The sequence below is a fragment of the Sander lucioperca genome, chromosome 10 (assembly GCF_008315115.2).
Source record: "Sander lucioperca isolate FBNREF2018 chromosome 10, SLUC_FBN_1.2, whole genome shotgun sequence".
In the NCBI taxonomy this organism is placed as follows: domain Eukaryota; kingdom Metazoa; phylum Chordata; class Actinopteri; order Perciformes; family Percidae; genus Sander; species Sander lucioperca.
The window spans coordinates 28165731-28179655 of record NC_050182.1 but is presented as its reverse complement, the minus strand read 5'-3'; the positions used below and the strand labels follow the sequence as shown (position 1 = coordinate 28179655).

Sequence of the window (13925 nt, the reverse complement as noted above, 5' to 3'; positions counted from 1 at the left end):
GTCTTACAGATATGCCTGCTCATAAACAACACTGTCAGAGCGGCTCTGTTCAAGGGGAGAGATAGCATCTATAATGGCTAAGCCTAGAAACTTAAAGCCACTGAGGGGCTGCTATACGGACTTGAAACAGTCTATGGCTAGTAAACTAGCTGACGCGCTCTCTTCTACCTTACACCGCTCCGTAGCCTACTGTTGAAATCACAGACGCCAATAGTCATTGTTGTGTTTTGATAGACATTTATTGATCACAAGGTTCTTCAAATGAATGCGCAAGAATCCATGGGTCCATTGTGTCCACATGAGTGTTGCGGTGTGTAGCAATTTGATGCGATCAAAAACTATTTGTGCTCCTCCGATTAACAGCACCCCGTTACCTGTTGAAAGGTTCCTACCTAAATAGACATCAACACTAGTGACACCAGTGGACAATGTGTGTCCTACACCCAAAACAAATGAAAATGGCTCTCACAGCATCAAAGGCTCCATCCCTGAGCTAGACCAGCCATACCAAGCGGTAAAAATGCATTAAGTGTCCAAAGACAGACCTGATTTGAAAGCAGCAGAGCATCACTGGCAGCAGATGGCCTGACTGCAGTGCTAAGTGTCTGAACTGACCTTGTAGCGATCTTCCTCTGCTGCCAACTGCAGTTTCATGTTCTCATTCGTCTTCAGTTGCTCCTTAAATTTCACCTCCATCTTGGCCAGCTCATCAGCAAACATGCAGCTACGCTCCTTCTCCTCCTAAAGAGCAGAGATATTAACCAATACTCTTTTTATCATATTCCTCTATCTTACAATGCAGAGAGTGCATACTGTACATCATGCCTTTGGAGAACATGAGTCTTTGACAGGGTTTGAACATCTAATTTGAGGACACTTGACCAATAAAAGGACGCAAATAATCAGTTTCTTACCACCAGCATCTGCTTGCATTTCCTGTACTTGTCATTCCTGTCGGACGCCTCTCTGCTGATGCCTTTAAGTTTCTCCTGGATGATGGCTTCCAGCATGGGATCAGCAGAACCTGGACTCCCTGTGAAGATAATGAAGGCAAGTCAGGCAAAACATGATTGCAGTTTTAAATGCAATTATTCATTCAATGACTTACACTTTGGCACAGTTAGATATACCGTACCTGGCACTGAAGTGTCTGGACTCACTGATAAAGGGATTGTTGAGGCCTCTTGTGCTGAGCTTCTCTTCAGATCCTACAGACAGGAAAAAAAGTAATTGTTTAGATTAGCTCTAAGTGCAATGAGATGGCAGAAACAACATACTGTAAAAGAAACAGTATACTTGTGCAGACATGAGCTGGATACACACAGGATCAGTAGATAACAAAAATGAACATGACAAGTAAAAAAACAAAGGTATGCTACTGAAAATAATTACAACATGACACAGCAGATTCTATTTTGTGTGTCTTTTATAAAGTTTGCATATAATTTCACGAAGCGACATTAAAATGTGCAAGTGTTAATGTCTTGTACAAGCACATTGAATCCAGATAAAGATAGGCATAGTGTTACAGAAATCTAATGTCAGTTCTGTTCTTTCACAAGTATACAGTATGTCGGCTGGTGTCTGGTGGGACCTACCCCTTGCGGATCAGAGAATCTAAGCACTTGTTTTTGCAGTCTCTGACATTCCTTGTATTTCTCCTTGTAGTGTTCTGCAGCCATGTGCAGCCGCAGCTTCAGGTCCTCCACCTCTCTCTGCAGCTCTGCTAAAACAGCTGGGTCGGCAGCAGCTTCTTCTTCTGCTTTGGCCTGGTGACAGCAGAACAGAACAGACATTAATCACAGGAATGGGAAAACTTCAAGGACCCCTGTGAAGTTGTAGCGACAGAAAGGAAACCCCTCATTGATAGTACCTTAGTGATTATGACTGATCATCTACAATGTCTGTTAGGGTTCGAGCTTTTATAAGAAAGGGATGCTATCAAATTATTCTTCAGTAAAACTGCAGCGATCAATTAAAAGCTGTTGTAATGTGGTCTGATCAGGGAGAGGATGTTGTCTTTTTTTTTTTTTTTTTTTTAATTAAGACCTGGCTAAGTTTGAATTATGGAAATAAGTACAGGCCCCTTCAAAGGCAGAACCAATAAAACCCCCCTGTGAGACTTTTTCTATTTGTTTCCATTATTTTGCTCTTTCTCACTGGCTTCACCAAAACATAGCATGATTACAATATGGTTGGATGATAATACTATTATGATTTATAATCTTTTAAACTAATTGTTCTGTGGTGAAATACTTAAATAATACATTATTATATACTTCTATTAAACCTCATTGCTGATACACAGAATATTAGAGGTTTTTTATGCTCACACATCACCTACCGCCTAAATTTAATGTTTCATATGAAGCTAATTTAAATCAATAAAGCCTGTTAGATTGATTATCATCCTCACAGCTTCAATCTTGGCCTCTGCCTTCATCTGCTCTACCAGGCGCTCCAGGCGGACGCACTGGGCCTGAGCTTCAGCCTTGGCCTGGCGAATGGCATCTGCCTCCAGCTTCATGTGGTAGAGTTCGGACATGGTACGGTCGCGGGTGCTAGAGGAGTCCCTCAACTCAGCGGCTAACAAGGAGGACTGCTGCTGTTTGGCCTGGAGCTGTTCCTCCTTCTGCCGCAGCTGCTCCTTCAGGGCCTTCATATCTCCCTGTTGCAAACAAACAACGTTTTAAGTGAAGGTTTTTCATTTCCATAAGGTCACTATCAAGATGTTATTATGTAAAATCATCATTATTTTTTCTTAAGTCCTCATTATTATGACATAATAAATAATCAAGTTAAATACCGTATATGACAAATCTACCTAGGTGTTGTGACTTTAAAACAAAATTATTTGTACCAAGGGGGGGACTTTGGCCAGTATCTCTCTGTAATGTTTCTCCTTTTCAGTAAGGCACGTCTGCAGGCGTCCCACCTCCTCTTTAAACTGGGCAATGGTGTTTTCCTTGTTCACGTCCACAGATTTCAGCATCTGCAGCTCTGCACTCAGCTTGGTGTTCTCTAGCTCCCGGTTTTTCAGGTGAGTCTGACACACACACAGACAGACACACACACACACACACACACAAGAAAAAACACAAGAAAAGTTATAAAACATAGTCCTTGGCATTTGCCTCATAAATACAACACCAAACACGATCATGTACCAAAGAGCATATGACTATTAAAATAAATGTTGCATGATCTCAATTACAAAACAGAGATTGAGATAGGCCTATGAAGTTATCCTTGTGCAACAGCCCCAGTGTGATGCTCCAAGTTAAATTAGGTATGGGTTTTTGGCTCCATTTCCGTGGCGACACTACGGTATGTGACACTCCCAGTTCGGGTGCAGTGCCGACCACAACAAAAGCACAGAAACACCAGACGGACCACAATAAGACAGAATAAGGCATGCCTTGTTTAGACTAAATGTTTGGGCAAGAGTATACAGAACAATCACAGTAATTGAAAAACGGAAACAGGAAAGTAAAAAAACTGGACTTTCAATTTTTGGGGAGTCTAATATGACAAAAATATTTACAGATTATAAAACTATCAGCAACAAAGCAACGAACCACAAACCACTGCTAAGCCCATTGACATTATGATCATGTTACATGAAAGTACCTAGCTGCTACCCACCGAAACCATGACAACCTTATTTAGCTATTAATCTATATGTGAAAAACGTACTAATACTACCAGTACATTACCTTGTATAGTTCCTTCTCATCTTTCTCATTCTTAAGATGAGATTCAAGTGCCTCCTTCTCTGCTGTAAGTTTCTTCACTCTATCCTTGAGACTAAAGAAAAGGTCATAAAAAATTAAATAAAAAAAAGTTAGTCACAAATTGTATCACCCATCACAGTGTCTATGTTCACATTTGGTGTTTGGAATAATTATTAGTGACCATAGATTATGGTCTATGTTGTTTTTATACATCACTCACAGCTAAAACAAGATGCTGGCAAAAAAAATGTGAAAAGGTCACAAGCTACTTCCCTTCTTGACTTAGCAATATGTTTTATATAAAATAAGGAGACATGTGATGATCACACAAGAAAGACGCATGCATGTAACCAAAACCAGCAATTCAGTGAATCTGCAACAACCCATCCATCCTAAACTCACCTGTCCAGCTCAGTTTCCTTTTGTAGGCCCTTCTGGGTGACTCCAATCAGATCCTCCTCCAACTGTATAACTCTGGCTGTGGCCTCCTCCAGCCTCCTCTTCACCTCCTCTTTCTCCTCTTGCAGGGCCTGGGAAGAATTCTGCACCTCCTGTGATACAATAAAATAACGTTAAAAACAAGTGGGATGAATTAAAAAAAAAAAAAAAAAAAAAAAAAGCCCAAATAAAATACAGAGAAGAATGCTTTAGTTTGGTAATGTGAATGATCTAATGAATTATTAAATGCATTAATCAATCTCAATCATAAAACAAATCATTTACTCCAATTTGTGCTTACATAACCTACATAAATCTAGAAGGGGTTCAAATGTGGCATGGCAAATGGTATATCCTGGTATATCACTTTCTTTGACTCTTTGCTTGTGGAAAATGTGTGCAAAGCATAAAAAGTTTATTGTCTTTGAAATGAAAGTCTGAATCAAAATGAACATTATGTCTCGATGCAAAGTTTTCGAACTTAAAAGATGAAAAAAGGAAAAAGGAAATGATTTTTCTTTTTATAGTTTGTTTATAGCAAGAATTTTGGAACCTTTATATTCACACCATATAAAAAAAACCATATAAAAGTATAGTCATAAAATTAACAGCCACAAAATCTGTAATCATGTTTTCATCTGAAAGCCGTTTTAAAAGCAGCAAATTTATGGCAGAGGACAGCATTATGAATTATCACTGACACTACTTTTAAGACTTTATATAATGCTATAATAAAAACGAATTACAACTTTGATAATACAGACATTCATATCTGTCAAGAGTGTGATTTATACTTTTAGTGCGTCACGAGTTTGGATAGCTAAGCATATTTGCAGTCTTTCGCTAGGGGGTGCTAAGAGACTGTTTGGCCAAATGTAAAACTGTCCTTGGAATAACTAGAAGAACTTGAAAAGAGCATAAATCATATAATCTAACACATTTAGCAGCAGGTGATGCATAATCAACAACCAAGAACAACTAAACTGAATAACAAAAAAGGAAACAAGGCCTTTTTCTTCACTGACAAAACTTTAACAGCAACCAACGTTTTTCTACCCTCCTTACGGCTAGCACTCCTATCTGCCTTCAGCAATTGACTCCGTTCTCAGCTTACTTGGCTCGCTCTTCTCAGCTGGGCACAGGTTTCTTTCTCCTGCTCACAGTCCTTCTGAAGACTCTCCTTCTCAGCTTCCAGCTGCTCCTTCTCCTGTTGCAGGAGGCCCATGTTTTTCACCAGTTCCTCTTTCTCTCTCTTGGCTTCCTCCATCTTTTGCTGCACAGAAAGATAAATTGTTCAAGATGTTCGACCATTCACATAATAATTCACTTCACTTACTAAGTAAACCACCATTCCCAAATAGTATATACTGTTGTTCACCACTGTACATGACTTCCTTACCAAACTAATAATTACTCAGCGATTTAAGCAGCTGTTCTGGATGTGACAGCCGAATAGGATCTGAAAACACTGATATATTGAGTTGCACTGCTAAGGCATACTATACCTCAAGGAAGCTAGCCTTGGTGGTGACCACCAGGATGTCAGAGTTGCATTCATCCTCCACAGTCAGCAGCTCGTCCTCTGAAGGGCTGTTGGCACGAAACTGGAATGGCGTGCTGGCTCCCCTGATCTCCCCTTTGTGGGTCACATAACAGAACTGGTAGAACTCTGCATCATCGTTGGGCACATAATATCCTGTGGAAGAATGACATCCAGTCAGTGAACTCACTGCAGAAGCATCACAGAGAAGCAAAGCAAAATATGTTCCTCCACAACCCTAAACTTACATCAGTCCTCTTAAACTGCACACTTATTCCAAAGTTATTACAAAGTGCAGTTAAAACGTTGGGATAAGTGCACTTTGCTCAGTTATAAGTGTGTGTGTGTATAGCTAAAAAAAAAGTGCAGAAACGGTTGTACTGTAGTGGTTCAGTGATCTGGATCATACACTAGGCATCTGTGATCTTGTGGGTTTGAATCTAAAAAGCTGAATACCCTTTCATGTCACTCTCCATTATTTTATAAAAAGTAGTATAAAACATAATAAAAAAAACACAAACTGAAATGTCTTTAACACCAGAAGAGAGATCTGTGTGAAAGGGTTCTCATTTACCTCTACCCACTGATTCATTTTTTAAAGTTTTAACAGCCCTCTGATATGTGGTTATTAAAAGGTGTCAAAGTTATATAAAACTATGGTATGAACTTACCCTGAAAGACCACTATTCGGTTGACTGCGGTGCCTTCCACATAGTTCTCAGGGAGGGGCGACCACAAGAATGTGTAATAGTCCCTCGCTGTGCTCCAACCAACCTGTGAGACATTGTGGGGAATCCATTCAACCAGATGCTCTCACCACATCAGTGTAAGATAATAACAATGGAGGATTAACAAGGAGACTTCCTAGAATCCACACACTGCCACTTCTAAAATATCTCAAACTGGTTTATTACAGTAATCATGTTTTTTTTTAATCTATGTTGGGGTGATAGTGTAAGACCATGCCTACTGTGACCTTTTTTTTTCTAAAAAGAAAAATGATCATTCTGTAAAGCACTGAAACTCCTGGTCACCACGTGCACATGGCACGGAGCCTGTCATGAACAAGCCTAACTGTGGAAATGTAGCTACAACTCACTTCTAACAGGAAGAGGAAATAGGTGAAAATGTTATACATAGGTGACTTGAAAATGAAAACCAAAATGTAATTATATGTATTTTATGTGTTGTTAACTGATGGCTGATGAGGGGGGAGTACAGAAAATACATCCATAACTTCAACCCGGTGCCATAAAACTGTCAAACTAAATCAGAGTCACATCGAGCTGGCTGGCTTTGGTGTGCACACGTGCATCCACAACAAGCCCAGTCAAACCAGCCTATTAAAGCAGCCTCTGCCCCAGAACATAGATTAAGTTGTGTGCTGTGACTTTCAAAGTTTGGGCCCAAATTATATTTTAAATATTCATGCAGACAGATCACGCTTCAATATACTGCTGCAACAAATGATGTTTTGATGTAAACAAGGTGTTCTTACTATCTGGGCAATTTATTTTCTCACCTGTGTACAAACAGCCTACAGCTACAATACTGCAAGTGTTCATCAGAGCCAGAGATAGAAGGCCCTGGTGCTTCAAACCGCCCCAATTGTTACCAGTGCAGTTCCAGCCTCAAGCAGTAAAGAACAGGAAGCAATTAAAACATGCACCTAGTTAGAGAGTGTCATTACTGAAGGCTAGCCCTTACCAGTCCACTCATTAGAGCAGCAAAGGTGGTGGTGGGTGAAAACTCTGAGAGGAACTCTTTCACTTAACAGACTGGTCTGCAATGTGTATAAATAGGAGGAGAGGAGGTACAGACAGTGTAGAGCCACTATAAAAAAAAAAAAAATTGGACTGGTGACTGAAGCAATAACACAGGCAACACTGCAAGAGTAAAATATCCAATATACAAGAAGTTAATAAATGTGACCATAGGGCCTAACCTACTGTATTTAATTTACTTTAGTTTAAGCATGACATCTCACCAGCATTCCAGCAAAGTCATACATAGGCTAAACTAAGCTGACAGAAGCCGGTGGCAATGTTGCTGCAGGAGGTAATGTATTGTCTATGTGTCAGTCAGACTGTATAAATTCAGGAGCAAGTTGTTCATGAATCACACAGAGGGGTTGTGCTCGAAGACAGGTTAATTATAAAGCTGTGCTTGCTTTGTCCTAGGCACTGTGACAACCTGTCCCAACAACATTCCTACATAAAGCCCAGAACTGCTTGCATCACGCAGTATGGTAAATCTTCCAACATCAAAAAGCTGCATTTGTTCATGTGCAAACAAGAACCTGTCTCCTATCTATTTATCATCAATAGCATATTTAGTTTATGTTTGACTTGCCAGGTAAAAGTGTATATTAAATGAAGTGTTAATTCTACAAGCAAGAAGCAACCCTCAACTATTTTTTATAATGCACCAGGTTAATGTTTACATTAAGTGTTGACCCCCAAAAAGGTTTTTTAAAGTACTTTTTACCTGACAGGACTAGCATGACAGTCATTGACAAACTACAGCAGTCGTCAAAACAATATAGTGCAACTGTAGACTACAGCCACTGAGTGACAAGGTTGAACAACATTCTTGTAAAACAACTATACCATGGTAAACAATGAAAAAAGCCATGCAGCGACGACAGTTAAGTTTAGGCACCAAAACGTCTAGTTTAGATAGTTAGAAAAAAAAAATGTGATTTGTGTTAAAATATCAGTCCCCTTAAGTAATACTCCCAGGACACAAACACCCATTTCCTGGATGAAAATCTTGTGGTTTCCCCTTAACTTCTTCTGGGACACAAACTCCCCTCCCCCGCTTAAAAGCCCTGTGCGGTTCACGTGATGCCCTTATACATCCATTGTCAAAAGGCATATATTAAAAGATCGATTTCAGGATTTCATTAATCAATATCAGATCACTCAAAAAATTACAAAACGATTATTTTAACCCAGCCCTAAAAAATGTGAATATAATTCATTTTCAATTTAGTCCTAATTCTTCAAACTTATAATTCTTTGAACCCACTGTGCTAACAAGTTCCATTTCAACCAACTGAACCATAGACCATTTTCTAGTCTAACCGCATCCCTTAACTAGACATATCTGGAACATGCACTATATTCAGACTAAAAACATATGAAATTAAAAAGATTAAAAAAAACAAACACACACAACTATAAAGCACTCCAAACAATCTAAGACAGAATTCACTCTGTTTGACCGGGAGCCAATAGCAACTAAATGCGTGTTAAGGATCTACCATTGATGCACGTGCATCCAGGTTATCTCTATGCATACAAAGGCAAGAACTTGGCACCGAACGTCTCATCTGTCAGCACTGCCAGGAACATTTACACAATTTACGATCCTGCCCTCAGCCTTTTCCAGCTCAGCTCTGTGTTTTAGAGGCTCAAGAAATTAGTAATTTTAAGATCTATACTGCCAGTTGGTGCCTAGCTTGAGGCTTAACACAATGTGATGTGGCATTCAGCTACAACAGAGTGCTGAATCCAGTATTTAAACAGCCTCTAGACATTACCTGATCCAACTCCAGTAGCCTAACATGACCTTATTCCTCAATGAGGCTTGGCATACACCTCTGTATACATGCATTTCACAAAATCAGAAACATATAATGACTAGCACACACAAAGTATCATTAACTGAAATACATTTTTCAGACATAGAATATACAGTCATGTGCAGAAGTTAGCATACCCATGCTAAAGTTGACTAAAAAGAGGAATAAAAAAATCATCTTTTGGAAATTGATCGTAATGCCTTAATTAAAAAATGAGGAAAAATCCAATCTTTAAGGACACCAACTTTCTTTGTGAATGAATAATGTCATACATCACATACCGTTCACCATACCTAGAGATTGGCATGGTTTTATTTCAGTTAGCCTAATAGCTGGTTTGATTTGCATTGAGAGATGATTTCATGGAAAGTACTCCATACTCCTGGGTCCATGAAATAACTGGCCTTTAAAAATAAAAATCTGCCTGCCACTATGGGAATTTAACATAGGGGTGTACTTACTTATGCCCCCTGTATTTTAAGGAAAAACATTTATTTATTTACAATACATTATTCATTCACAAAGACAATTGGTGTCCTTTAAGATTGGATTTTCCTATTTTTTTTAATTAAGGCATTAAGATCAATTTCCAAAAGATTATTTTTTTATTCCTATTTTTAGTCAACTTTAGCATGGGTATGCTAACTTCTGCACATGACTGTATATATATATGGCTTGCACAATGTTACAATGATATGAGCAATTTAAATCTCTCATGTTCAGCAAATCTGCAACGATTTGTCTTGGCTGACATAATAGATGTACAGCATGCTACAAGAAGTGCATGAAGTAAATGTATGGCTCTTAACACTAGAAGCACATTCAGGCAGAAATGCAACACAAACAGAGAGAGCTATCAGTTCAATTTTTTTGATCTGGTGTGATTTAATTACAGTTTCCATCTCGTCTCTGGAAGATAAAAAGCACGTTGGTCTAGAAGAGCCTGGAGCCATATGCTTTCGTGTACATCCATGATTCACTACAGATTAATCTAAAATGAATTACTGCCACTGTATTGGATTTATTGTGCTCCTATCACAATAATCATAACAAGATCCATGTGGGACACTGAAGTGTGTGGTGGGGCTCAAAATGCTCGATTCAGTCTTTTCCAAGCTCATTTTTCAAATAACCACAACAAGAGCTGCACTTGCAAACTCTGTTTTTCTCAGCACTGACTTACGGTTTTATTTTCACCTTTTAGTAATATCTCAGTACTGTAATTTCTGCAAAAATAAAAAATTCTGAAGCATCACTGCAAAGTGTTCACTGGCACAGATTCATAGATTTTAAGACATGCTTAGGTAGCCACAATGTCACTGCTCCATTGTATCCATAGTCATAATACAGTATGTTAGAGATTTACATTCCAATACATTATACACAATATGCTCTAGTCATTAGAACACAATATTTGTGCGACAACTACTACTACTAATAATAATGCATATTTTGTGTTTTCTTTAAATGCTTTCATAATGCATTGAATTTCACCTTGAATATGCCAACCCAGTCCTTTGGATTGGGTGTGATGAACTGTGTCAGGGTATAGTGACACTCCAGTGCAGCATGGGGCATGTAACTCTTCCCCACATTCTGGAAGATGACGTGGGCAAAGTTTGATGTGTCCATGGTGTCGCTTAATAAAGTCCCGTCCAGGAACAGTTCCATAAATCACTCAGCAGTGGCTACACAGGAAGAGATAAGTAACAAAATACATGATTTTAAACAATAACCACATAAACTACCACTCTTTACAATGCCAGTTATATACAACAAAACTGATTTAGACTGAGAATCCTAAAATTACTGTATATTGTTATTGAATAAAATGTCACTGTATTATATCAATTATTTAGTTGATGGTAAAAGCAATTTGAATAAATCTCCATAACATTGCAAATAACATACATTTTAAAGTGGAAACATGTCCTCATTTTACTTAGACTAACCATGTTTGATATTCAAACAGAGCCAAAGTCTGTTTTTTAAGTTGGCAAATATAATCATTATCCAATGATATGGAATATGGTAAATGGGAAAAAGTGATTTAAAGAAACTTGTCTACAGAAAGGCATATTGCAAAATCTACATCTTCAGCAAATGTATAAATGTGGCTTATACTATAGACTGTAGCCTACTGGGCTAATGGACTTGTGCCTTCTACCAGTGTGAAACAGATTAGCCTCACAGGAAGTCCTTGTCAAGATGTAAAGTCAAAAAAATTCCAAGTTTGCCACCAGACAGTTGCTCTCATATGACCAGCAAAATGGTCATTTGTCAGTGGGAAACCCAGGCAATGCCCATGACACCCAAATGCACAGGACAAGTCATGACCTTTCACTTCAAACACATGATGGACAAGCAATGCAACAGGTTTTTATTTTTATTTTACCTTTATTTATCCAGGTAAGTCGATTGAGAACAGTTTCTCATTTGCAACGACGACCTGTAACATTCACACAGTTTCACATTCATACCTGGAAGCTGCCCAGTACAACCACAGTCGGATCTGCAGGCCACTGAGCAGCTCCACTGGAGCGGTTGGGGGTTAACCTCACGGTCCCAAGCTCGCTTCCTTAACCCCTAGGCCACCACTGGTACCGTAGCGACATCCATACATCTTTAACCTATCTGTAACACTCTAAGTAGTACTGGTGCCTGTCTTAAGTCAAATATACCTTTCAGTGGCACTCTGATTGGTCCAATTCAGCTCATGTGTTTATCAATGATTGCTGAAACATAGTTACACTGATAACACCAATAGGTATGTAAATGATTACATGATACGGTGTCCTCAAGATCTAGGTAATATCTTCTTTCCTCAAATGCAAAAGTGAAACAGCTGTTCCAAATGAGAAAAATCCCATCCTCAGTGGTGTAAGTAATATTTAATTTCTACTAATAAAGTAGAAATACTTTATAACTGTACTGGACTTCTTTTTTTTAACTCAACTATTCATCTTTATTATCTGGCTTACTTTCACATTACTAGGTTGTTTCTAGATATGTATTCTCTCTGGCTTTTTATGCTCAATTGTTATCTTTTAAAGGTAATACGAAAATGACTTTGATGATGAAGAACAACTTACTTAGGCACACTTTACACCTTTATACATTAAGATTTATTATAAAGGCTGAAATTCATTGTTATTCGAGTCATTGTTTGATGAAGATAACTTAGTTCCAAAATGAACCTACTATGCATTTCAATTGCCTTTTAGACCACTTTATTTTCAGGTATATTAATCCTAAATACTCCCACCTAATTCACGATCAATTAGCTAGATGACAGCAGATATAAACTCATCTAGATACAAATAATCGTTATTTAAACTTTAAAAAACACCCCATGATTAACGTGAGTAAGCTAACGCTAGCTACTTCAGGGTGGATCTTCCATTTCGGCCTCCTCAGATGATATCATTTTGTCCGACGTAATAGGGCCTGTGACAGTCAAAACAGTTGCTCAGATGATTATTGGACACACTGAACACTGTTGTCATCTAGCTTCAGCAATCATCTAACAGGAAGTGTAACGTTAACGCTAAATAAAATATTGGAAGAAGTCGACGGTAATGGCTTAAATTAACAGCTGGCAAATACAAGCTACGAGGAAAGGCCTAATGTGAAAACGATGGCTAAGTTAGCTATACAGCTAGCGAGCTAACATCAATTAAATACTTTACTGGACGAGATCACGCGTTAACCGCTAGCTAGGCAAAGAGACATCTGTTCCTAAAACTACCGAGCAAAACATTAGCTAATTTAAACACTTAGCGTTAGATTAGAAAACGGTACAGCGCCCTCAACGAAAAGAGCAGCTAACAACAGATCACAGATGAACTGGAGGACAAGGTTAGCCAACAACTGTTAGCAACGCTGTCTCTCGAGTTAGTTTCTAAAAACCCATGTCATACGGAGGGGATATCAACAACAACAACCTTATAATTAGTCACATTTATAAAGTAAACCTTAAACATACCCAGTTGCCATGTTGAACAGGAGCTGAAATCCGAATCTATGATAAAAACAATTGTTGACGCAGTTCAGTGCTTTCCCGTGCCCTCTTCCTGGAATAATAATAACATTACGTCATTTCCGGAAAGGGGACCTTGCTTGGGAATCCCACCCATCTAAAAGAAATGTTACAATAATAACCTTAGATAGCAGACAGCGAAACAATGTTACAAAGAACACACAATGATTTAATGTAAAATCAAGTGCAAAAAATATTTTGGATGACATCTTGCGAGCAAGGGTTATGATTATAGATGCGAGACTATGATTATAATATTAGTTAATATTAAAAAAACACACAAATTCAAAGTATTTTCAAAATAAGAAAAAAATAGTATTAGTTAGTATTAGAACATATTGACTGTTTGACCTTTTGGAAATCAATAAAGATACTCTTAAAAATGATATATTATGATAGAATTACATTTGAAATAATTTGAAAGCTATAAGCAGTGATGGAATGAAACTAACCAAATGTAACAAATCCCTCTATATATGTCTATGAACAAATCTATCTGTTGATGCGGAAACACGTAAAATATCGAAGACCCTCCCCAAAAGCTCAGTGGCTGAATTTGGAAAGCCGTGCTGCGCAGGTCTATTATTT

At 38.3% G+C, this 13925-nt stretch overlaps 1 protein-coding gene across 4 annotated transcripts in view; it reads right to left on the bottom strand.

The window, feature by feature from the left end:
• The window catches only part of tax1bp1b (Tax1 (human T-cell leukemia virus type I) binding protein 1b), a 16424-nt gene extending 2888 nt beyond the window's left edge, over positions 1-13536 (bottom strand). For all 4 annotated transcript variants that reach the window (XR_004898494.1, XM_036006064.1, XM_031299009.2 and 1 more), the window contains exons 1-13: positions 13284-13536; positions 10793-10986; positions 6384-6486; positions 5678-5868; positions 5287-5445; positions 4137-4285; positions 3717-3807; positions 2861-3046; positions 2417-2668; positions 1599-1769; positions 1136-1208; positions 915-1033; positions 616-741 (exon numbers count right to left, since the gene is read on the bottom strand). Coding sequence is in view for 3 of the 4 variants with exons in the window: in XM_036006064.1 (XP_035861957.1) it covers positions 616-741; positions 915-1033; positions 1136-1208; positions 1599-1769; positions 2417-2668; positions 2861-3046; positions 3717-3807; positions 4137-4285; positions 5287-5445; positions 5678-5868; positions 6384-6486; positions 10793-10969 (1797 nt within the window). In the remaining variant the exon portion in view is untranslated. The remainder of the gene's footprint in view (positions 1-615; positions 742-914; positions 1034-1135; positions 1209-1598; positions 1770-2416; positions 2669-2860; positions 3047-3716; positions 3808-4136; positions 4286-5286; positions 5446-5677; positions 5869-6383; positions 6487-10792; positions 10987-13283) is intronic.
• Between the last annotated feature and the right edge of the window lie 389 nt (positions 13537-13925).